At 44.9% G+C, this 24,016-nt stretch overlaps 1 protein-coding gene across 2 annotated transcripts in view; it reads left to right on the top strand.

Moving 5' to 3' along the window:
* The window catches only part of FNTA (farnesyltransferase, CAAX box, alpha), a 77,020-nt gene that overhangs the window by 25,795 nt on the left and 27,209 nt on the right, over positions 1-24,016 (top strand). For both annotated transcript variants that reach the window (XM_030194542.1, XM_030194543.1), the window contains exons 5-7: positions 3,738-3,864; positions 4,315-4,463; positions 23,108-23,170. In XM_030194542.1, the coding sequence (XP_030050402.1) occupies positions 3,738-3,864; positions 4,315-4,463; positions 23,108-23,170 (339 nt within the window). The remainder of the gene's footprint in view (positions 1-3,737; positions 3,865-4,314; positions 4,464-23,107; positions 23,171-24,016) is intronic.

A 24,016-nucleotide genomic window follows, 5' to 3' on the forward strand; every position in this document is an offset into this window, starting at 1 on the left:
TGGGCTGGGTGGCCCTGGGGACTTGGAACTCCCTGGAGCTGACATGTTCTGTCAGCCACCTGGAGATGCGGACAGTACGCTTAGCCTTGGAGGACTTCCTGCTTCAGGGAAAGGTGATCTTGGTGATGATGGACAGAACCACAGGGGTGGATTACATAAACAAGGCGGCACCCTGAGCCATAAAGTGGCATTGGAAGCTGTGAGTCTCTACCACTGGGCAGGGGTACACCTAGAGATCCTGTCTACGGTATACATAGCAGGCAAGGACAATGTCCAAACAGACAACCTCAGCCACTCCCAGTTGAATACAGGGAAATGGGAGCTGGGACCAGAGGCCTATTAGCTCTTTAGGGCCACCAGTGTTGAACTTGATGGCCACAAGCTCCACTACCAAGAGAGCAATTCCTTCAGCTGCCAGAGGGAGGCATCCTTGCAGGGGATAAGTAATGCCACACTGGGAAAAGACCAAGGGTCCATCGAGCCCAGCATCCTGTCCAAGACAGCGGCCAATCCAGGCCAAAGGCACCTGGCAAGCTTCCCTGGTTCAGCAGTGGCCAGCAGAGGAGCTCCTATATGTCTTCCTCCTTGGCCTCTGGTAGGCTGGCTCTTGCACAGAATTGTTTGCCATCTTTGTCTTGTTCTTGTGGTGGCTTTCCATTGGCCCCACTGTCTGTGGTATGTGGACCTAGATGGTGCTGCTGGTGGCTGAGCCACTTCCTGTGCGCAAGGGCCATGGGTTCCCAGTGGAAATTGAAAATCCGCATCCCTTCTGGCTTTCGGTTTGGCCCTTGAAAGATGGAGGTTGTCAAGCGTGGCTTCTTGTCTTCAGTGATTTCTATCTTGCTTAAATCCCAGCTGTCTTTCATGTCCTTGGCTTATGTGCGTGTCTGGAGGGTTTTTGAACAATGGTGTTTCGAGCAAGCTCTGTCCCCATGGAAGGCACAGATTCTCGAGGTCTTAGCCTTTTTGCAGCAAGGTTTAGATAGGTGCCTGACCCGAGTTCAGGTGGCTGTCTTTTCCATTCTTGGTGGAAAAATCCAGGGCCTCCCCTTGGCAGCATATGGGGAGGTTGCCCAGTTTTTAAAGGGAGTCACTCATTTGTGCACCCAGTTGTTCGCCTTCCTTTCCCTCCTGAGAACTGAACTTGGTTCTTAGGTTGCTCTCCAGGGTTCCCTTTGAGCCTTTGTAGCAGGCTTCCATTAAGGGCCTCGGTCTCAAGGTGGTTTTTCCTTGCAGCCATCATAGCAGCCAGCAGGGCTTTAAAGTTGTAGGCACCTGTTCCCCTACTTTTTGAGGATTTTGTGTCAATCCGCATGGTTCCCTGCTTTTCCCAAAGTGAGTGGAGGAGTGGCCTAGTGGTTAGGGTGATGGACTTTGGTCCTGAGGAACTGAGTTTGATTCCCACTTCAGGCACCGGCAGCTCCTTGTGACTCTGGGCAAGTCACTTAACCCTCCATTGCCCCATGTAAGCCGCATTGAGCCTGCCATGAGTGGGAAAGCGCTGGGTACAAATGTAACAAAAATAAAATAAATAAAATCTTGTTCATGTGAACCAGGAAATCTGTTTGCCCTCCTTTCCAGCAGAGGGGTCCAACCTGTCTAGTAGGAGGCTACACAAGTTAAACATCCAGAGGGTGTTGCTTCACTACTTGGAGGAAGCCAATGAATTTTGTCTGATCGTCTTGTCTGTTCTTTTCCAGGGCCCTCATAAGGTTCAGGTGCTAAGGCCACTATCGCACGGTAGATGAAGGCTGCCATCTGAGGACACTGGACAATTTCTGCAAATATAGGCGTCCTGCCTGTATCTACAGAAATTGGCCAGTGCCTCCAGATTTGAGAGCTCGTTCAACAAGGGCTCAAGAACTTTATGGGCAGAGACCTGGAAAGTTGCTCCAGAGAAGATCTGTTGGGCAGCAACATGGTTGTCAATACATTTATCTTCCTCTGCCAAGTAGTTCTGCTTGGGCACATATCATATGATTAGAACGATGCAGCTTCAAAAGATAAGGAAGGTGAAATTGTCACACCTGATAATTTCCTTTTCTTTAGTCTGCTGCACCATTCTGAAGCCCGCCCTCAGAAGACTGAAGCCCAGGGCTCTCAGGTGCTCTGCTCTTTTCCTTTCAGTAAAAAAATAAAAATAATTTGAGAAGTGAGGAAGTGGTCCTTGGAAATGAAGGGAAATCAGGTAGTCCTCGAAAATGAAGACAAACAAGTGCTGTTCTGTGGTGTTATGCTTGCTTGTGTTTTTTGCAGCTGCAGTGGTTGATGAGGCATGGGTGTGCGTTACAAAGGGAACTTCTGCTGCTTTGGCAGAGGCACACTAGAATTCCCAGTGACCAGCAGGTTATACCGTTGAGTAGAGGTGTGCACATGGACATAATGTTGTCCCCATCACCACCTGTCCCCAGTCAATTCTATTTTGTCCCCAAACCCAACCCACATTTAAAAGATTTGTAAATTCAAGCAAAGCATAAAATGCATCTTATAACTTGTTAAAATTTAACACACAAAAATAGGCATATAACTTTGTTAAATAATGTTTTTCTTGCATATTTAACAGTGATTGTTTTCTTACAATCCTTTCAAACTATGTAAAATTACTAAACCATCTACTGAGCCAGAGTTCAGTTCCATTTTACGTTCCTCAATTGTTGTCCTGATGTACTGGTGACAGGAGTTCCAAGCAGGGAGCAGGCAACATGTCTGTTTCGGCCACACATGGAACCTCTGCCAGTAGGTAGTAAGGGAAACGAGCAGAATTCCTTATCTGAGCTCGATATGTATGCATCCACTTTGATCACAGAAGCCATTTTCCGGTTTTGAATAAGTCTTAAAAAAAAATTGCCTTTGAGTCTTCTCATTTTGGACATTTTGTTGTTTGGCAATTGGCTGCACCTCAACTACAGCTTGATCTGTTGTCAGTGTTCAGTCTGTTTATGGCACTGTTCCACTCTTCTTTTTTACAGTCTTGTAAGTGATATTGCTGAGGATTAACTTCAGTTTTTGATGGCTGGAGTCCATGAGAGAGAGTGAGATTGAGATTATGACCTGCACAACCTTTCCAGACCTCATATCAAAATGCTGTTTTCATATTAGCTGCATTATTAGTCACATATAGATGAGAAGCTCAGATTATACTCTACCAAAACGCTTGAATCAAATCAAGGAATATTCTCACCAGTTACAGTGGTCTCCTTCATTGCCAAAATTACTGAACACTTTAACTAGTTTTCATCAAGGTGAGTTCTCACCCCCATTCATTTTCAATCCATTTCCTCCCATCCTTGCAGTAGTAATGATTGTCCCCAACCCTGTGGATTTCTGTGGGTTTCCCATTGTCCCTGTCCCCACACACACCTCTCAGTGAGTTCACTGGAAAAGCTTAGCTTTTTGTCTAACTGTATCTGCTGGCAAAGGAGAACACCCACATGTTCAGAATGGTACAGCTGCCTATAGGAAATTATCAGGTAAGACACAATTTCACCTTTCTGGATAAATGAATTTATTTCACTAAATATTATAAATAAAGGCCTTTTAGTTCCAAGTTCATACATCCTATGGCTATCTAAGGCAGTCTGATTCTGGTATATAAACTCTTTTTGAAGAAAATATACTTAATAGGTTTTGGAACCAAGTTCTTGTTTCATGCATTCTGCAAAAAAAAAAAAAAAAGAGCAGAGGAAGTAATTCACTGATAGCTGTGCAGAACTTTCCCTTGGAATTTTTCCTTGTAGGCATCACAGACGAGTGCTAGTGGAGTGGCTGAAGGATCCTTCCAAGGAGCTTGAGTTCACAGCTGATATCCTGAGCCAAGATGCAAAGAACTACCATGCCTGGCAGCACAGGCAGTGGGTCATACAGGTATTACACCTACTTCAGTTGAGAGATATGTGATTTCTGTTTTTATGCTAGCCTCTTAAAATTATTCTTCCTTTTTTATTGGGCATAACTTAATACATTTCTTGATATTAAGTTATGTCCAATAAAAAAGGTATCATCTTATTTTCTTTTCCATGTTTTATTTTGTTTGATTTCTATTGATAACCTTTAAGAGTGGACTAACATGGCTACCACACCTCTCTTCCTTTTTTGAAATGCCAATGGTAATACAGAAAATAGAAATCTTTTTCATATGTTAAATATTTCAGAAACTTGTGGGAATATATACTTGGATAAATATAAGTAACCAGAAAACTTTGTAGCTCTTGATGTAAATTTTAAAAACAAAAGTAGTTTGGTGCTGCTTTGATATTTGTTATGTGCCAATGGTGTGAGGCAATTGCAGTATTGTTCTTTGTGCTGCTTCTTCAGGAGTTCAAGCTGTGGGATAATGAGTTGCAGTATGTGAGTCAGCTGCTAAAGGAGGATGTGAGAAACAACTCTGCATGGAACCAGAGATACTTTGTAATTGCCAACACCACAGGATACAGTAATCTTGCCATCCTCCAGAGAGAAGTCCAGTGAGTTCAGTAATTCATGGTCTACTGCTGTCTGCAGGGTCCTTAGAGCTTTTAAAATACTATTTAATTTTTATTTTTCATTTCTAAATATGCAGAAGTAGCAGTGGAAAATGTGAAAGCAAAGTAAGCTGCATTGCAAAATATTTATCTTTTGAACACAAGCAGTTCATCCAAGTCACACAGAGCCGATGCAAGGCAATTAGGGACCTAGGCAAACCTCACCTCTAGCTTTGCACCCCCCCAAACATTAATTGTCAGTATCCTAGTTCTTCCCCCACCCCACCCCTCAAGATCTTGCTAATTAAACTCAATCATCCCCCAAAGCAGTCCTGCATGGATACCAGACTTTTAAATATTAAACTTTGCTTTGTGTAGCTATGTATATTCAGCTCATAATAAGAGAACTTTCCAAAGTTCATATACTCTTCTGGTAAATATATTCGGTGGATTGAGTTGGTGTGGCTGTCAGGACACATGATTTTGCCTTAAATACAACTGTTCACTGCTACCCTAGGCAACGGTCTAGTTCTAATTGTTATATCAACTGGTTAGACTCGTATGGATTAGGTGACTGTTCTCAATGCTGATGTACAGACACTAGAGCACTCCAAAAAAAAAAAAAAAAAACACGTTAATTGCTTATGCAAATTAGTTCCCATGCTGCAGTGGCCCCACAGACCCTATAGTATTATATGTCCACCAACCTCATTGAACACATCTTACCAGTGAGGGACCTACAGAACTTCTGAAGAAAATGTTTTCTTTCAAAATCTTTCTAGGTTTTGTCTTAGCTAGATTTCTGTGCTTTATAAGTTTTTTTTTGGTTTTTTTTTTTTCTCCGCTATTTCTGCTAAGTTGGCTCACGGATATCTTCAGGTCTACCACAGCCTTTTCATTTTGGACCGTTCTTTCCAACACAAGAACTATATGTCTGTTTTCCTGGGGACAAAATGACTCTCCAAAAATTTAATAGAATGGGGCCAAATTGTGGCATAGGGTTAAAATAGGTGAAAAAAAACACATCGGGTTTGAAAATGGGACAGATCAAACCAGAGAAATAAGTTTCTCTGGAAAAATGGCCCAATACATTTTTATTGGAGAAGCAGTTTGAGTGTCTGCAGCGTAGAAACTTTGATATGGTGTAACTTAGTCATTAGAGAGTTGCTCCTTTCAAATGGCCTGCACCTGTTTTCTTCTCAGTTACAAACACCAGAGCAGCACACACACACACATATGCAGAGGGGTATAAAAATCGCCAAGCCATGCTTTCTTCCCTTTGTTGTTAAGAATAAAAATTTTCTGTTTTTGATTTTGGATCCTCAGTTTTCCTCACCATGTCTGAGAAACAAGCAGCTTCTAATTCTCTCTAATTTAAACAAACGATGTCCGTTAATTTTTGTGATGAGGTCAGAATGATGTCTGTTATCTCTGCAAAGATGTTACTTAAAGGCATTTTGGATCTGGACAAACTGTGACCAGGCAACTCCAAAGAGGCCAAGATTGAATGGAAGGCTTTAGAGGGTAAGAGAAACTTCACTTCCCTGATTGAGCCGACAGTCCGTTTGCACAGAAGCAAAGAAATAAAGATAGTTTGACCAAAGCCCCCAGCAGAGATTTTGAAACATTGACAAAGCTCTTAGCATGGCTTTGAAAAGAGAACACAGAACTTTCTGAACTTCCAACCAAAGTGTGGCATCTGGAAGGGGACCCTTTTGATTAGCAGACTGCATTTCCATCACTTTTATGCCCAGGCTCTAAAGCAAGGTTTCTCAAACCAGTCTTGTTTTCAAGGTACCCACAATGAATATGCATGAGAGATTTGCATGCAAATATCTCATGCATATTCATTGTGGGTATCTTGAAAACCAGACTGGTGAGGACTGGGTTGAGAAACCCTGCAGTCTAGAGGGTCCCTGTCATAGCTCATAATATCCGAGCTATGACTGCAGTGGTTTCCCACTTGAGATCAGGCTCTATAAAGGACAGCTGTGACATGAACATCTGTCCATACATATATTTACATCCCACTACTACCTAGATCAAGACTCTCAACGTGACAGTCCTCCATAATTTATTTTTTGTTTAGAATCCAACTATATTCCCCCGAGGCCTTACTCTTTTAGTTCCCAGCTGCTTTCCAAAAAACAAAATGAAAATAACTAGCCCATTGCCACCAAAAGTATTGGCATCTGCCTGTAGCAGTACCCCTTGTTTTCTTTAATCGCACATAAAACTCCCTAGCTACAGGTTGCCTTCAATAGAAAAAGGGGATTCACCATCCTGCTTGTGCTCAGAAAAAGTTCCATAGCATCCTGTCAGATCAGTCCAGACAAATGGGTTTTGTCCTCCCAGCAAAGGAAGAAAATAGTTCTTGTGAGTCGTCCCTTAACAGTATTATGCAGCATAGACTGTTCAGTATTTCTGTCTCTCCCAAGCAGATGGATGATTGATTAACAGCCCTGCTCCTGACCTGGTATATAACTAGTTGCAGTTGAGCCTTAGCTACCCATTTGGTTCAGGAGCACAAAACCCCAGTTTTATACTGAGTCTTGGAGTGCCTGTTTGGCTTGTCTCCTGAACCAGTTTCTAAGCTGTGTTTCAGTTGAGTTGGGGGTGTCTATTTGGTTTGTCTCCTGAACCAGTTTCTTTCAGTTGAGTTGGGGGTGCCCTCCTGGTCTTGTTCTCCTGACCCAGTTTAATTCATGGTGCCACCTTTAGCATAAGCTCCCCATCACCAGTATTTAAAAATAAAACACATTTCTTATCTGATCAAAGCTGTACAATTCAACTCTTGGCTGTGTTCTACCAAATTTGATGGGCGCACTCTGTTTCTATATGAGTTACTCATCTGGCTTGCCAGATTCAGGTTAGTTGGGGTTTTTTTTTCTTCAGTTATCGAGACTGCAGCTGAAGAGGTTTGGTAGCCATTGATTTGAGCTGGCCCAATTGCACAGTTTTTTCCATTCAGGTATGGTTCACTTCCACATATAATGCACAATTCCTTCTATATTTTCCTGGGTTTCTCAGCCCCTGTGTATGCAGTTGTCCACCTGGTTTGTGCACTTGCACCCACTGGCGTGATTGCTCAGTAGCACCAGTATTGCACACTTAACTGCACTCACTAGTGTTGCACGATGGCACAAACCACATTTGCAGCAACCATCTTGTTTGCATGGTTGGCGGTGACCATCTGTATTACACAGTTAGTTGTCCTATGGGTTGCTGCCCTATTTATTTATTTTATTTATGGCATTTCTATCCCACATTAGCCCAAGCGGAACTCAAGTTCAATGTGACTTACAATATAAACATAAAAGAAAATAAATACAATTTTAAAGAATACATCATACGAATATTATATAAGAAGTGATGGGGCAAATTCAGTGGGATGTCAGGAAGAAGTGAAATATAAGGGACTAAACATTCAGCACAGAGTTCTAACATTGTTGAGGATTGAGCTAAAAATAAATGTTCAATATATTACAAAATAACCTATAACTAGTATATCTAACTTGTTTAGTAAGAGAATTCCAGACTTTGGTACATTGATAAGAAAAGTTAGCATTGTGGATTGTTTTGTAAGATACATTTCTGCAACTGGGGAAATGTAAAATGAGATATTCTCTGGATGACACAGAAGCACTTCGTGTCAACCATATAGGGCAGTGACATACCAAATAAAATTTGATGGACCAATCCACATAGCTTTAACGAAATTCTGCTCTTTATAGGTAACCAGTATAAATTAAGAAGGAATGGAGTAGCTTTAGCAAAGCGCAGTGATTTACCAATTAAAAATAGCATCTACCTGTATAGCTCTCCTAAGGCAATTGCTGGTCTAGCTGTCCTGCTGCATCTACCTGTGTCATTCCTGCTACCATCACCTCTGTTGTGTAGTTGCAATAGTCACTGTTTGCTTTCCTGCAATAACTGGCTTGTTCCAAGCCTATTTTCTGTGCCTGCAACAAACACCTGGGTTGCACACTACTGATATTTCATAGATACAATAACCATCTGTCTTATACCGTTGCACAATCAGCTGTGCTGTGCGGCTGAAATAGTCAAATTTCTTCTTTACCTTCAGTCGTCACCTACATGTCCTAACATTCTAAGTTAGTTATATAGTACTGTTCTAGTAGACAGCTGTGTAGCATGGCCATAGGCGGTCTGTGGCCCAACTCTTTGGGGAGGCTAAAGGGGGTGGGGTTAGGGGTGGGGCCAGGGGCCAGGGGCGGAGCTTATATCCATAATTGTCAACACAGAAAAAAATAAGTCTCAATACCTTTTATTAAATGTAGATATTAGATATGTATCGTATGTCAAAGAATAAAGTGGTTGCTCAAAGCATATACTAACCACAATCGCTCAACTGCAAAACATCAAGGTCAGGTATACATATAAAGTAGCGCATATGAGTAAGAGAAATTAAGGTTTGTAAGGCATTTTTTGTGCATATCATGAAACCCTCTGTCTAGGGCATATTCCAAGACCTGCTTGAGAACCACTGCTATAGAAATAAAGTCGGTATTTCCTCTGTAATTTTAAATAATTACTTTGACTTCCGTGAACATGGGGATGCTTTCAAACATATATATTTGGACATTCTGAACTTAATGTTTGACTTGGACATGGCTAAGAGGCTAAGACTGCAACAAGGTCTGGAAAAAGAACAAATCCTTTACAAAGAACAATGTCTATGCTGAATCATTATCTGTATGAACCTAAAGCAGGGTTCAGGGACACATTGTGAAATGCTCGCGTCCATTCACAGAGGAGGCAATCCAAGGAAGAGAGAATAACTGAGTAGCTAAAATTTTCTCAACACGTTTCACTCAGTTCCTTCATGCAGTGACCTCGTTGCATAAAATCCAGACCAAACCTCTGCAGGAACCCCCACAAAGTGTGAAAAAAAAAAAAAAACAGAACAAAAAAGAAATTCATTGTGTGTGCCATCACCCAGGTCATTATCTGCTGCTGCCCACCCCCCAAACGCAGGGCTCCGATCCTTCCCGCCCTCAGCAGAGCTTCCCGATGACAGCCCTCCTCTCTCCGTTCCTCCCCCCCCCCCCCCCCGGCGCGCGTTTACCTATTTTACTTTGTGGCAGTGAGTGGCGACGGCAGTAATGAAAAAGAAAGCACTGCGGGCTTCTCCCTTCCCTTCCCTCACACGTGTCCCGCCTTCTGCGATGACGTATTTCCTGTTTCCGCGAGGGCTGGACAACTTGTGAGGGAAGGGAGAAGCTGGAGGAGCCACTCGCTGCCACTAAAAGTAAAAACAGGTAAAAACGCACCGGAGGGGGGGGGGGAACGGAGAGGAGTGCTGTCATCGAGAAGCTCAGCTGAGGGTGGGAAGGATCGGAGTGAGGAAAAGTGCCAGGCAGCCCCGCGTTTGGGGGGGGCGGGAAGGTAGCAGCAAGGGGAAGGTTACGGTTGGGCAAGCCTCTTATACGGGGCGCCTATGAGCACGGCTACTCTGTCACCCTCTACGTGCATGCTGCTGCTGCTTCAGATATGGCACCAGCTGCCTGTATAGCACAGTTCCAGTGACTGTCTGACAGATTCAGATCTGCCTTTGTGGCATCAAATGTTCCAGCTGTCTATGGTACATTGCATGAACATTTTATGTTGCATCCCAGATACCTAATGACTGCATGTCATTGACTGTAGTAACATAAGAAGTAGGGCATCAGTCATCATCCATGCATATGTCAGATATGGCAAGTGCATTTTATATCCTATTGTATGTAGCATCCACAGATATGGCTAGAGCTGCAGTATGAATGGCTTCAGAGACAGCAGCCACCTGTGTTACCAGAGCTGCCTCTCACTTTTGATTCCTAACTCCTACTCTTGTGATGGCCTGGAAGTCGTCAGTGTTGGCAGCCATGTCTATAGCTCTAGCTACTGCAGCTACATGTATAACATCTCTTGATGCATTTACTTATAAGTTCATGGCTCTTTCAGTAGACCGCCTTCACTGGTTTTGGTGACTGATTAGGTGGCTCGTCTACTCTGCACAATTGTTTGCTACAGATTTCAATTGGTTACTGATATAGCTGAAGCTGTACAAGCCACCCACTTTGTGTGATTCTACAGTTTAGCTATTTTGCACAGCTAACTCATTTTCTGTATAGAGCTGCCATGTGAGCTGGCACTGCTGAATTGCTGTTGGTCATTGTGGTATGGAGAATAGAGCTGTACCGAATAGCATATTTTACTATTTGGCCAAATACGAATGATGAAAAATATTATTTGGCTAAATAAGAATAATGGGCATTGAGCTTAAACACTTGAGCTCTGATTTAAAAACATAAGAGCCATACTGGGTAAGACCAGTGGTCCATCTAGCCTATTATCCTGTTTTCCAAACTGTGGCCAAGCCAGGTCACAAGTACCTGGCAGAAACTCAAATCGAGGCAACACTCCATACTACAAATCTCAGGGCAAGCAATTGCTTCCCATGTCTGTCTCAATAGCAGACTATATGGACTTTTCCTCCAGGAATTTGTCCAAACCTTTTTTTAAACCCAGATACACTAACCGCTGTTAACCACATCCTCCGTCAGAGTTCCAGAGCTTGTTTCTTGTATTTATATTAATTTCAGTAGGATTTAGCACAGCAGATCCCTGAATTTATTCGTATTCAAATTTAAATGACTATTTGGCCGAACGAATAATGTATTTGGGGCACTAATTCAGGGCCGATTGAATACGAATATTTGGTACAGCCCTAATGAGAACACAGCAGATAGTAGTTCCTAATTCTTTGTTTTCCTTCAGTTTTGTATTTTCGTTTCTGTCCTTTATTTCTTAATGTATTTTATTATTGTATATCGCTTTGATGCTTTTAACTTAAGGGAGTTATCAAATAAGCATAACCTTAGCACTAGCCACAGCTGTTACACAACTGCAGGAAGTCTCTAATATTGTGGTTTTATTCTCAGAATAATAGGCTCCCATCGTGGGTTGTCATGTCTTAAGTCCCTTATTCCATATCATCAAGCTGATCAATCCATAGACTGGTGGGTTGTGTCCATCTACCAGCAGGTGGAGATAGAGAGCAAACTTTTGCCTCCCTATATGTGGTCATGTGCTGCCGGAAACTCCTCAGTAAGTTCTCTATCTCAGCAGGTGGTGGTCACACACAGCAGCAGCTCTGGCTAGGCCTCCAAGCCTAATTTTTAGGTTTTGTTGAGTGCCTGGGGTTGAGGGCTCTTTTGAGCAAGTGCAAACCTGGTGGTGCCAGGTCCCTCCTTTTCTCCCCCCTCCCGCTGGCTCCGTTAAAAAAAAAAAAAAAAAAAAAAAAATGTTTAACGTCCTTAAAGGCGTTTATTTCGACGTTTATTTAAACGTTCATTGCAGCTACTCACTGGGACACCAGTTCGTTACAGCTCGGAGCGGACAGCAGGTAATTTTTACCTTTTTATAGCGGGCAGGGGGTTCCCCGATTCTTCTCCTCGTGGCATATGGCGTCGGAGGGCGAGGGCGCAAAGGGTCGCTCCCCGGATCGCTTGAGCGCTTCTAGAGGGGATGCGGGGGTCTTACAGCCTGATTCGCCCTTGTTGGGTGACAGTTTCGTGACCGATGAATGTCCCGGTCCTTCCTCCGGCGTGGCGGTTTTTCCCGCCATAAACGCCCATCCCCCGCTCCTCGCCTCCGCCATCTTGGCCGGCCACGCGGCTCGGACGGCTTCTTCTTGGGCCATCCTTGAGGTTGGAGACATTAATGCCATGAACGCCCTTAATTTGGGCGACGGCACAGAAGCGGCTAAAGTTAAGAGCCGTTCTTCCCGCGCGGCTCCTTCGCGGAGTGTCGCGCCGGACGCCATTTTGGATGCGCAGCATGTCTCTCCCCCGCTATTGCGAGCGCCGGTTGAGGGTGCGTCTAGGGCTGTTGCCCAGGCTGTGGAAGTGCACAGTCTGGGGGGTTTCTCCCCCGAGTTTGTTTTGCTGCTGCATCAGGCCTTCCTCATGCACAACGCTGCCCCTGCTCCCTCGTCTGGTAAAGAGGTTGAGGTTCCCAGAGGTAAACGCCCTCGGGTTGATTCCCAGGCCTTGGAGGAATTTGTCTCCTCCGATGTAGATGAGGGCAGCGTGTCTGAGGTCTCCCAACGGTCCTTTGCGGATTCCTTGGAGGAGACGGATCCCCGCTCGGATGGAGCGGATGACCCCTCTGCAGCGCGGCTTTTTAGCCCAGAGGATTTGCCCAACCTGTTGTTACAGGCCATGGACACTTTGAAGATTTCCTCTCCGGAGGACGTCTCTCCCTCAGCCCCTGTTGGCTCTGCCATTATGCTGGGGACGAAGCGCCCGCCTAGAACCTTCCACGTGCATGATGCCATGCACACCTTAATTTCGGCTCAATGGGATGTCCCAGAAGCGAGCCTTAAAGTGGCTAGGGCTATGTCCCGCCTCTATCCTTTGGCTGTGAGTGAACGTGAGGCCTTTCTGTGGCCTACCGTGGATTCTTTAATCACTGCGGTGACTAAGAAAACGGCGTTGCCGGTGGAAGGTGGCACGGCCCTAAAGGACGCCCAAGACAGAAGATTGGAGGCGGCCTTAAGGTCGTCCTTTGAGGCGGCTGCTTTAAGTTTGCAGGCCTCAGTTTGCGGCTCCTATGTGGCCAGGGCGTGCCTGACTATGGTGCAGCGGGCTTCCCCCTCGGATCATTCCTTGAGGGCTGATTGGCCGGCCCTGGAATCGGGCTTAGCCTATTTGGCAGACTTGCTGTATGATGTCTTGAGGGCCTCAGCGAAAGGCATGGCTCAGACAATCTCTGCGCGGCGGTGGCTTTGGCTGAAACATTGGTCTGCGGACCACGCCTCTAAATCCCGCCTGGCTAGGTTGCCTTTTTAAGGCAAGCTGCTCTTTGGGGTCGAGCTGGACAAAATCGTGACCGATCTCGGCACGTCTAAGGGCAAGAAATTACCAGAGGTCAGGGCTCGGGCTAGTACTCGTCCCGGTACCTCCAGAGGACGGTTGCAGGAAGCCCGTCGGTACCGCCCGGGCAATTCGGGTTCCTCTGCCCCCTCTTCCTTCAAGAGGAATTTCTCCCCCAAGCAGCATTCCTTTCGCAGAGACCGCCGTCCCGGAGGTGCTCCCTCCGGTCCTCCCCCAGGGTCTCGTACCCAATGACGGGGTCTTGGTCCACGCCCCAGTGCAGATTGGAGGACGGCTGTCCTCGTTTCTGGGCGAGTGGACCACAATAACTTCAGACGCGTGGGTGCTGGAAGTCATCCGAGACGGCTACAAACTAGAGTTCTGCCGACCCTTAAAAGACGGGTTTGTACTCTCTCCCTGCAAGTCTCCGGTCAAAGCTGTGGCAGTGCAGCAGACCTTGGACAATCTGATCCGCCTGGGCGCGGTCGTTCCGGTGCCAGAAAGTCAGCTTGGCAAGTGACGTTACTCCATTTACTTTGTGGTACCAAAGAAAGGAGGTTCTGTCCGGCCTATCCTCAACCTCAAAGGGGTCAATCGGGCCTTGAAAGTGCGGCACTTTCGCATGGAGACTCTCCGCTTTGTTATAGCGGCAGTGAAGGCAGGAGAGTTCCTGGCATCCTTGGACATCAAGGAAGCGTACCTGCATATTCCCATCTGGCCTCCTCATCAACGCTTTCTGCGTTTTGCAGTCCTGGGACGACACTTCCAGTTCAGAGCCCTCCCTTTCGGGTTGGCTACTGCTCCGCGGACCTTTTCCAAAGTAATGGTGGTCATCGCGGCCTTCCTGCGAAAGGAAGGGGTACAAGTCCATCCTTATCTGGACGACTGGTTGATCCGAGCCCCCTCTTATGCAGAGTGCGGCAAAGCTGTGGACCGGGTAGTTGCTCTTTTGAGCTCCCTGGGATGGATCATCAACTGGGAGAAAAGCCAGCTGCGCCCGACTCAGTCCCTGGAGTACCTGGGAGTTCGATTCGACACCCAAGTGGGCAGAGTGTTCCTGCCAGACAATCGGATTGTCAAACTTCAGGCTCAGGTGGACCAGTTCCTAGTAGCCTCTCCCCTTCGGGCTTGGGACTATGTGCAGCTGTTGGGCTCTATGACGGCCACGATGGAAGTTGTGCCCTGGGCCAGGGCTCATATGAGACCACTTCAACACTCTTTGCTGCAGCGCTGGACTCCGATGTCGGAGGATTATGCTGTGCGCCTTCCCTTGGACCCAGCAGTGCGCAAGGCGCTGAGCTGGTGGATGCAGACAGACAAGTTGTCTGCGGGAATGCCTCTGGTGACCCCAGAGTGGATTGTCGTCACGACGGACGCCTCGTTGTCGGGCTGGGGAGCCCACTGCTTGGGAAGGACAGCGCAGGGGCTCTGGTCTCCTGCAGAGGCAAAGTGGTCTATCAACCTCCTGGAACTCAGAGCCATTCGGTTGGCGCTTTTGGAGTTCATCCCGGTACTGGTGTTGAAGCCTGTACGGGTCCTGTCGGACAATGCCACGGCTGTGGCCTATGTCAACCGCCAGGGAGGTACCAAGAGCGCCCCTCTAGCCAAGGAGGCTATGAATCTTTGCCAGTGGGCGGAAGCGAACCTGGAGCAGCTTTCAGCGGCCCACATTGCCGGAGTCATGAATGTCAAGGCGGACTTTCTCAGTCGCCATACCTTGGAGCCCGGAGAGTGGCAGCTATCTGCTCAGGCGTTCTTGGACATCACGAAGCGCTGGGGCCAGCCGAGCCTAGATCTGATGGCGTCATCGGCCAATTGCCAAGTGCCGCGCTTTTTCAGCAGAGGACGGGACCCTCGATCCCTGGGAGTAGATGCTCTTCTCCAACAGTGGCCGACACAAGAGCTTCTCTATGTGTTCCCGCCCTGGCCCATGTTGGGCAGGGTGCTAGACCGGGTGGCAAAGCATCCCGGCAGGGTAATCCTGGTGGGTCCGGATTGGCCCAGGCGTCCCTGGTATGCGTACTTGATCAGGCTCTCAGTCGACGATCCTCTGCGGCTGCCAGTGGAGCAGGGCCTGTTACATCAGGGTCCCGTGGTGATGGAGGATCCCTCCCCCTTTGGTCTTACGGCCTGGCTATTGAGCGGCAGCGTCTGAGGAAGAAGGGCTTCTCAGACAAGGTCATCGCCACTATGCTGAGAGCGAGGAAGCGCTCTACTTCTACTGCTTACGCCAGGGTTTGGCGTATCTTTGCAGCATGGTGTGAAGCAGGCTCACTTTCTCCCTTCACTGCTCCAATTTCTTCAGTGTTGGCGTTCCTGCAAGAAGGTCTGGATAAAGGCCTGTCGCTCAGTTCCCTTAAAGTCCAGGTAGTGGCTCTGGCTTGCTTCAGGGGCCGCCTGAAGGGTGCTTCCCTGGCTTCGCAGCCAGATGTGGTGCGCTTTCTCAAGGGAGTTAATCACCTGCGCCCTCCTCTGCACTCAGTGGTGCCTGCGTGGAATCTCAACCTGGTACTAAGAGCATTGTAGAAGCCGCCTTTTGAACCCTTGTCGAGGGCATCTCTTAAAGACCTGACGTTGAAAGCAGTCTTTTTGGTGGCTATCACTTCAGCCAGAAGAGTTTCCGAGCTCCAGGCGCTCTCATGTCGAGAGCCTTTTCTGCAGTTCACTGAGGCAGGAGTGACTATTCGCACAGTGCCTTCCTTCCTGCCCAAGATTGTTTCTCGCTTCCATGTGAATCAGCAGCTCTGTCTCCCTTCCTTTCGTAGGGAGGACTACCCAGAGGAGTACTCTGCTCTTAAATATCTGGATGTGAGACGAGTCATCATCAGATACTTGGAAGTGACCAATGATTTCCGGAAATCGGATCATCTGTTTGTCCTGTTTGCAGGTCCTCGTAAGGGTCTGCAGGCTGCTAAGCCTACAGTGGCAAGATGGGTCAAGGAAGCCATTGCAGCGGCTTATGTGGCCGCGGGGAAGGTGCCGCCTATCCAGCTGAAGGCTCACTCCACGAGAGCTCAGGCGGCCTCGATGGCAGAGGCCGGATCCGTCTCCTTGGAAGAGATATGCAAGGCGGCAACTTGGGCTTCGGCTCATACATTCTCCAAGCATTACCATTTGACTGTGGCTGCACGGGCGGAGGCCCGGTTTGGAGCTTCAGTGTTGAGGTCAGGGATTTCAATGTCCCGCCCTGGGTGAGTACTGCTTCGGTACATCCCACCAGTCTATGGATTGATCAGCTTGATGATATGGAAGGTAAAATTATGTATAATCATACCTGATAATTTTCTTTCCATTAATCATAGCTGATCAATCCATAGCCCCTCCCAGATATCTGTACTGTTTTTATTCTGGTTGCATTTCAGGTTCAAGTTTAGTCTTCAGTTACTTCAGAAAGACTTCGTGTTCAAGTTTTTTCACTTGGATTCTTCAAGAGTTAAGACGAGTTTGTGTTACGGTGAGCTGCTGCATTCCTCTCCCCTCCGTTTTACGGGGCTGGATTGAGACTTAAAATTCTGCCGGCACTCCCTCCCGCTTCGTGCAGCTGTAGGGCAGCTTTGTACCCCTCCCGCTTCGGCGGTGTTAGGGTCAGTCAGCTCCTCCCGCGGTTGCGGTTGCAGGATAAGCCAGATCCCCCCGCATCGGCGGGTGTGGTGTCCCTCCCCCGCTCCGCGGGGATGAGCTGGACGGATTCCCCTCCCCCACTTGTGTGGGGATGAGCTGGGTTAATTCCCCTCCCCCGTTTCGGCGGTGGTGAGCTGGGCAGAGTGTCCCTTCGTGGGTGTAATTCTCTAAGTGCTGAGTCCTGCGGATGGAGCTTTGATATCGACATACTGAGGAGTTTCCGGCAGCACATGACCACATATAGGGAGGCAAAAGTTTGCTCTCTATCTCCACCTGCTGGTAGATGGACACAACCCACCAGTCTATGGATTGATCAGCTATGATTAATGGAAAGAAAATTATCAGGTATGATTATACATAATTTTACCTTCCCTCTTCTTGCTCTTGTAATGACATTTGAGTTTTCTTGTCTGAATAGAACACTCTTTGACACCAGTTAAGCCAATAGCTATTCTTATTGGTCTCCCTACTTTACTCTCAACGAAGGGTGTTTCTTAATTTTCCTTGGTTGTCATAGATGTAGATGGGGAAATGGGGAAGCACAGTGGTTTTTCAGCCCCTGATAGCTTTCTTCCTATATTTCCTTCAATGGATATTCAACTTCTCCAGGATTTGTAGCTGTAGTATTCTCTTCATAGATGTGCCTTACTCTGTCTGTTGCCTTCAAAGACTCTTTCAAGGAAAATATCAGTTGGTTTGTTTTTGGTCTGCATATCTCTTCCATGATCTATCAATGCTATTTTCTATTCCTTCTTATCATGGGACTCGCATCCTTCTCATCTTCCATACCTTTTGTCTTTCCAGAGCCCTTCTGATTGCTCTTAGATCTGCTGGAAAGACTTTCAAGACTATTCATGTCAGTTTATTAGACTGGGGAGATTAAAAATGCCTTTATTTGTAAAATTAATTCTTTTTTTTTTCTTAGCTCTTTTAGTTCTGCAGTGTGTTGGGGACACTGCTTTGCTATATCTAGACTGCTCTACTAGGATGCTATGGAAGGAAAAGTTACGTCTTACCTGATAACTTTCTTTCCTTTCGTCCTATCAGACCAGTCCAGAATCCCTCCCTGGTTGATTAATTTTACTTTGCTTACAAGCTGTGTTTTTCAGATGTCACCGATTTCTACTTTTAAGTTTTCCTAACCTATTGTATGATCTACTGACTCGGTGAAACATCTGTATGTCAGTAGAGTATATACCCCACTAGCTGGTAAGGTTATGACCTGATTTGAGTCACTTGATCTCAAATTTTCAATATTGTCCCTCAGCCAGATTTTGAGCACCACTGCTTGGCTATTTGAAATACTGGACATTCTATGCAGCATAATACCCTCAAGGGGTGAGTCACAAGAACTATTTTCTTCCTCTGTCTTCATCTGTCGGTAGAGGGACACAACCCATTTGCCTGGACTGGTCTGATAGGACTGAAAGAAAGTTATTATGTAAGACATAACTTTTCCTTACTTAACCTATAGCAGGTGTTATCGGAGGACAGCAGAACTTGAATTTTTACAGCCTGTATTGTATTCCTGTAAATGGTAATGAACTGAGAAGATCTCATGTGGGAGACAGGAACACATGTGCATCTGCAGCAAGATGGCCCCAATACTTCTAGAAAATTACTCATTCCAAGGCTTTGTTGGTGAAGTCGCCTGTGGGTGAGAATTCAAGTCCTGCTATCCTTGGAGAAAACCTGTTACAAGTAAGCAACTTTGTTTTTAAATTTACAGGATTGAGGCAACACTTTCTTTCTGTCAATGCTGATCAGTGAGTTTGATAGAAGTTGATTCTGGGTTCCTGCAGCGAGTTACGTAAATCTGATTCACAAAAATAGTTGAATTGATGAATACAAGCAAGCAGCAGCACATACTAGGGCTAAACATTTTATAGTTTGATCAGAGTAGGACTTTTTATTTTTTTATTTTTTTTTTGGGGGGGGGGGCGGGGGGAAGCACAGATGTTTTAAGACTGTGATGAATTCAAGTTAGAGGCACATCAGGACCTAGAGAAAAGATCACCATGCATGTTCGTGGGTTTTGTTTATGGCTTCCAGTTTTCTCCCTTCTCCCCTAGTTTTTCCTTCAAATTGTTAGAGAACTCAGTGTACAGCCATTTACTAGGTTGTCAGTACATGCTGCAGACAGGTCCAAGAAAACAAATAGGCAGGCGATTCTCAAGATCCAGCACGGAATAGAAAAAATATTCAAATCGCCAATGGCAATGTTGAGAAATTTATTCACCACATTATTTAAAATAGGCCCGACACAGCCGTGTTTCGCCCTCCTCCAACGGGCTGCGACAGGGGCTAGTATATAGCAATTGTAAAAACCATATACACATTTGTATAAATCAAATCAGAACATACTAAAAGATAAAACATAAAACAAAAAATTATGACAGATCCAAGATGGCGCTGGACTGAGATTGCTACTCCAGACGTGCTCTTGCGACTTACCTGAGTTTGAGCTGAGAAAGGTAGCCGGATTCCCTTTGCTATGGGGAAACGGCGTGGTAAAGTGAGGGAGGCTCCTGTTACCCCTGCTGGCGCCGTCCTATCGAGGCAGATGACCCTGGAAAGTTGTGGTGTATCGCTGGGACCCTGGGCGACATCTTCTCCTGCTACCTGACCGGTTTTTAATAACTCGGCCAGCAGTGTAGACGGGGCTTCCTTGAGTCCCGACATCCGTGCGGCGCCACCACAACCAGGAAATACCCGAATGGCCAGTGATTCGAAGGCCCTGGAGCCTGTAATGGAGGGGACCCTCGAAGAAAGGAGCCCAGCCGAACGTGTAGGAAGTGAAGGAAACCTGGTAGGACAGGGGTTTAAAAACTTTTCTTCAGTAATGAAAGAGAATTTACAGCGGATTTCCAACACTCCTATTCCTGAGTTTAATAACGCAGCGGTGAAACCAGCCGTAGTGACTGTTGAATCACTATGGGATCTAACTTTCTCAATGCAGTCTTCGCTTCAGTTACTTCTGCTAAAAAAAAATGCTGCTGAGATTAAGATGTTATCGGAAGCCCTGTTAACTCAGGAGCAAATTAACGCCCAACTGTTGTCTGAAATGAAAGTATTTGATAGTAAAATTGCAAATCTGGAGAATTTGAATAAAGTCACAATTAAGGACAGTAATTTCGTTAAAAGGAAGTTGGAATATCTTGAAAATCAGCAGAGGAGACTTAATTTGCGGCTTGTCAATTTCCCCAGATCTGTTATTTCTGCGGTTGAAATGGTTAAAAGATATTTGAGAGAGATTTTGGGGATGCCGGGTGAAGCTCTACCACCCATTACGAGAGTGGTATATCTTCAGACTTTGATACCATCTAAAGCTGGAGGAGATCAGGCGGTCGTGGATGGGGGACTGAACCTAACATCCTTTCTAGAATCTTCTCTAGAAGTTGTTACACAAAGGAAAACAGTGGTGGTGACTTTTGCACTTGAGATGGATAGGGAGATGGTGTTAGTTATTCTTTAAACATATAGACTCGATGTTTTTTGGTGCCAAAGTTAGGATTTTTCCAGATTTAGCTAAAGAAACTCAGGCTAGGCGTAGAGCCTTTTTTTTTTTTAACTTTATCTTTATTAAGCTTTTTAACAAACATAATTTCACTTTTATGGATGATAATACACGATTTAGAAATAAATTATATAGACAAACATATATATATATTTTTTTAAGTTTCAAATAGTTATCGACCACAAGAATAAGAAATCAATCCAAGATGTAAGATTAATAATATAATCTAAGGGAAATAAACATACATTGTAAATTATAATAATGAAGCGTCACGTCCCGAGTGATTCACTCCAAGGCTGTTAAACAGTGTACATATGGGATTAAACCACTACATTAACCTCTTCCCTACTGGTTAGAAATTCCTCTAGCTGTTTGGGGTCAAAAAATTGAAACTGTTTAGATTGAAACACTATTCTGCATACACAAGGAAATTTCAACAGGAAGGTAGCTCCTATTGCCACAGTTCTTGTGCGTAAAGCCAAAAAGGCTTTACGCCTCTTCTGAGTCACTCTTGATAAGTCTGGGTATATTCTTATTTTTGACCCCAAAAAAACTGAATCCAAATGTCTTAAAGAAAGTCTCAGTACTGCATCCCGATCCATCTCCAAGGCAAGTGAGACTAATAATGTTGCTCTTTTTGTTATAACATCTAATGATGACTCCAAAAAGGTAGTCAGATTCATCACTGCCCCACCTTGAGGAAATTTTTCTGAATCCATTCTAGAATCAATTGGCAAATAAAACGCTCTAGTTATTGGTGGTAGTGAATTTTCTGGCATACCTAATATTTCCACAAGATATTTTTTTACCATTTGTATAGGGGTAATAAGAGGTGAACTAGGAAAATTTATTAGTCTCAAATTAAGTCTCTTAGACTGATTTTCCAGATATTCCAGCCTTCGGGAAGTAAAGTTCTTATCTTTAATCAATGTTTGACCCACAAGTTCCATTTTTTGAGTTCTTTCAGTAAGAGATTTTACTTCTATAGCTTGTTTTTCAGTCTTTTGCAATTGAATTAATGCAGTTTCTGATAAAGTCTTAATAATTGTAGCATTTTTTGTTACCACAGATTGTAGGGAGGAATGTGCAGTAAAGGTTAAGTCCCATAGTGACTCTAGCGTCACTACAGCAGGTTTTTCCATTTTCTCCAATGTTAGTTCAGGAAGAGGTGCTTTAGCTGCATTTTCCAGAATACTCACTGTCTCTGGAAACAATACAGGAGCTGATGTCGCTTCTGGAGCTCCCAAACTGTCGTCCCTCTGATCTCCCCTTGTCTCCAAAGGGCTCCCTCCCTGCAGACTCTGCTCTCCACTAGGGGTTAGACCTGCAGGGCTCCTCTGGAGACGCTGACTTCCTGGTTGTGGAGGAGCTGCACGTTCGATGGGGCTAAGAGAGGCCCCATCTACGCTGTCGGCCGACGCAGAAGCCCCAGCCTCAGCTACGGGAGAAGAAATCTGCCCGGGACCCAGTGCGACTGCAAAATCTTCCATCTTAGCCTGCCGAAGTTTACTTGTCCCGTCAGGGAGAAAGGGAATCTCCCTGACTTTGCCTCTCCTTTTCCCCATTCCGGGGTTCAGGTAAGGAGCAACTTGCTGGCGTTTGCAAAGAAGAGTGAGACGCGTCTGGTAACACTTCTCATACCGTCGCCATCTTGGAATAGGTCACGTGCCTGAGCCTTTTTGGCTCTGCATCAAAGAGTATTAAATCTTGGGGCAACATTTACTCTTAAATTTCCCTGTATTTGTCGTTTCATTTATTTACAAAATAATTATCAATTTTCTGATCCAAAACAACTCGAGGACTTTATTAATGCTAAAGAAGCTGAGAATGCTATAGTTAAAGTTTAGATTTCCATACGGACACTGTATGGTAGATTGAGAATGTACCTGGAGTATGTAACGGTTTGTTATTATTTTCCTATATGCTTTATAATATATCTTAGATCCATTTAAGTATTTCCAATATAGTGGTCGATGTTAAAAGTAATAATGTTTTCCGTATTGTGACAAGTAGTTGTCCCAAGAATGTGATTATTTCCATTAGTTTCTTTTTGTTTCTTTATGCTTCTGTGAGAAGATGTGTATTTTGAAATAATAAATAAATAATAATAAAAAAATGTATTATAAACAAATCACGCAAATATATACATACCCCAGTGGTGCAGTAAAACCAATTCGACCTACTGGACTAAAACAACTAAAAAACAATGACTTAGTGTATGAAACGATGGAGAACCAAAGCAGCATATGGTGCAGCATCAGCATCTAACAATGTATGCTAAGAACAGCAGGAAACTAAAACTGCTTAGATACTACATAAGATATGGATAATATTGTTTTTATTAGAGTAGGTCATATAAACAGCATGATAAATAACAGCAAGAGACTGAAACCACATAAATAAATCAATTATATCTGTACCTTATATTCCAGACAGAGCATATACTTCTGTAGTGTGTTGCGCTATAAATGGAATATTGGGGAAACCTTACGGGGTTTTTTTCCCCCCCAGCTTATTTATAATGATGATTCTTTTTTTTGAAGGGGGGAAGGAAAACATTTTATATGAAGTAGAACAGTTTGGTTGCATGTTTCATGTCCATGGAATTCTTCTCTTTGTCTTTACAGATATTCACTAGAAATGATAAAGAGAGCCCCTCATAACGAAAGCGCTTGGAACTATTTAAGAGGGTAAGAGTTTTTACTTCATAATGTAATAGTTTACTAGGCTACATCTAGTTCTAAAAGATGTCGGTTCGCAAACTATTTTGTGAGCCATCTCCTGCCATTTCACCAGGGTTAGATCCGTACATTGGCAGCTTTTGGGCACATTAAGTGGTACTTTCCATGTCAGTTGCACTCCTCCCAATCTGAATGCATCGTTGCAGTGATGTTAAGTCATTTTTACCCTTCTTTTAAGCATGTGATTTTTTTATTACAGCTTATAACTTAAATATTGCTGGTAGCTCTGGTTTGAAGCTCCTAAGTTGTAATACAGCTAGTAGCAGGAGAGCATGGAACAAGCAAAAGCACTGGCTAAGTGCCTGACATCTGAGCAGATAGGGCTAACATAGTGTCTGGAATACCTCACAAATTGGGTTATTTGGCCTAAACCCTCATTTAAAAACTGGTAGCCCTCTAATTTTTATGTTCATTATTGGACAATACGTTTGTCACATTGTGAAAGACTTCACCTATTACAGAATACAAAATATGAGAAGTGTATTATTTCAGTAGTGCCTCTGATAAGCAGGATTATTTCAGTAGTGCCTCTGATAAGCAGGATTATTTTAGCAGCATAAAGTATCTTGTTTGCATGGTTTCCTTTATTGAATTAAAGGTGTGTATAACAGAGCTGCCACGTTACCCAGTTCCAGCAAGGCAATTTTAGGCCAGTCCTGGATTTCTGACAACCCCATTCTGATGTATGATGGGAACTGCAGAGTAGAGAGTTGCACGGGGACAGAAATCTTACCCATCCCCACCCGTCCCTGCTAAAATCTCACCCATCCCCGCAAAACTTTAACCCATCACAAC

This window comes from Microcaecilia unicolor, chromosome 2 (assembly GCF_901765095.1).
Source record: "Microcaecilia unicolor chromosome 2, aMicUni1.1, whole genome shotgun sequence".
NCBI classification, from domain to species: Eukaryota; Metazoa; Chordata; class Amphibia; order Gymnophiona; family Siphonopidae; genus Microcaecilia; species Microcaecilia unicolor.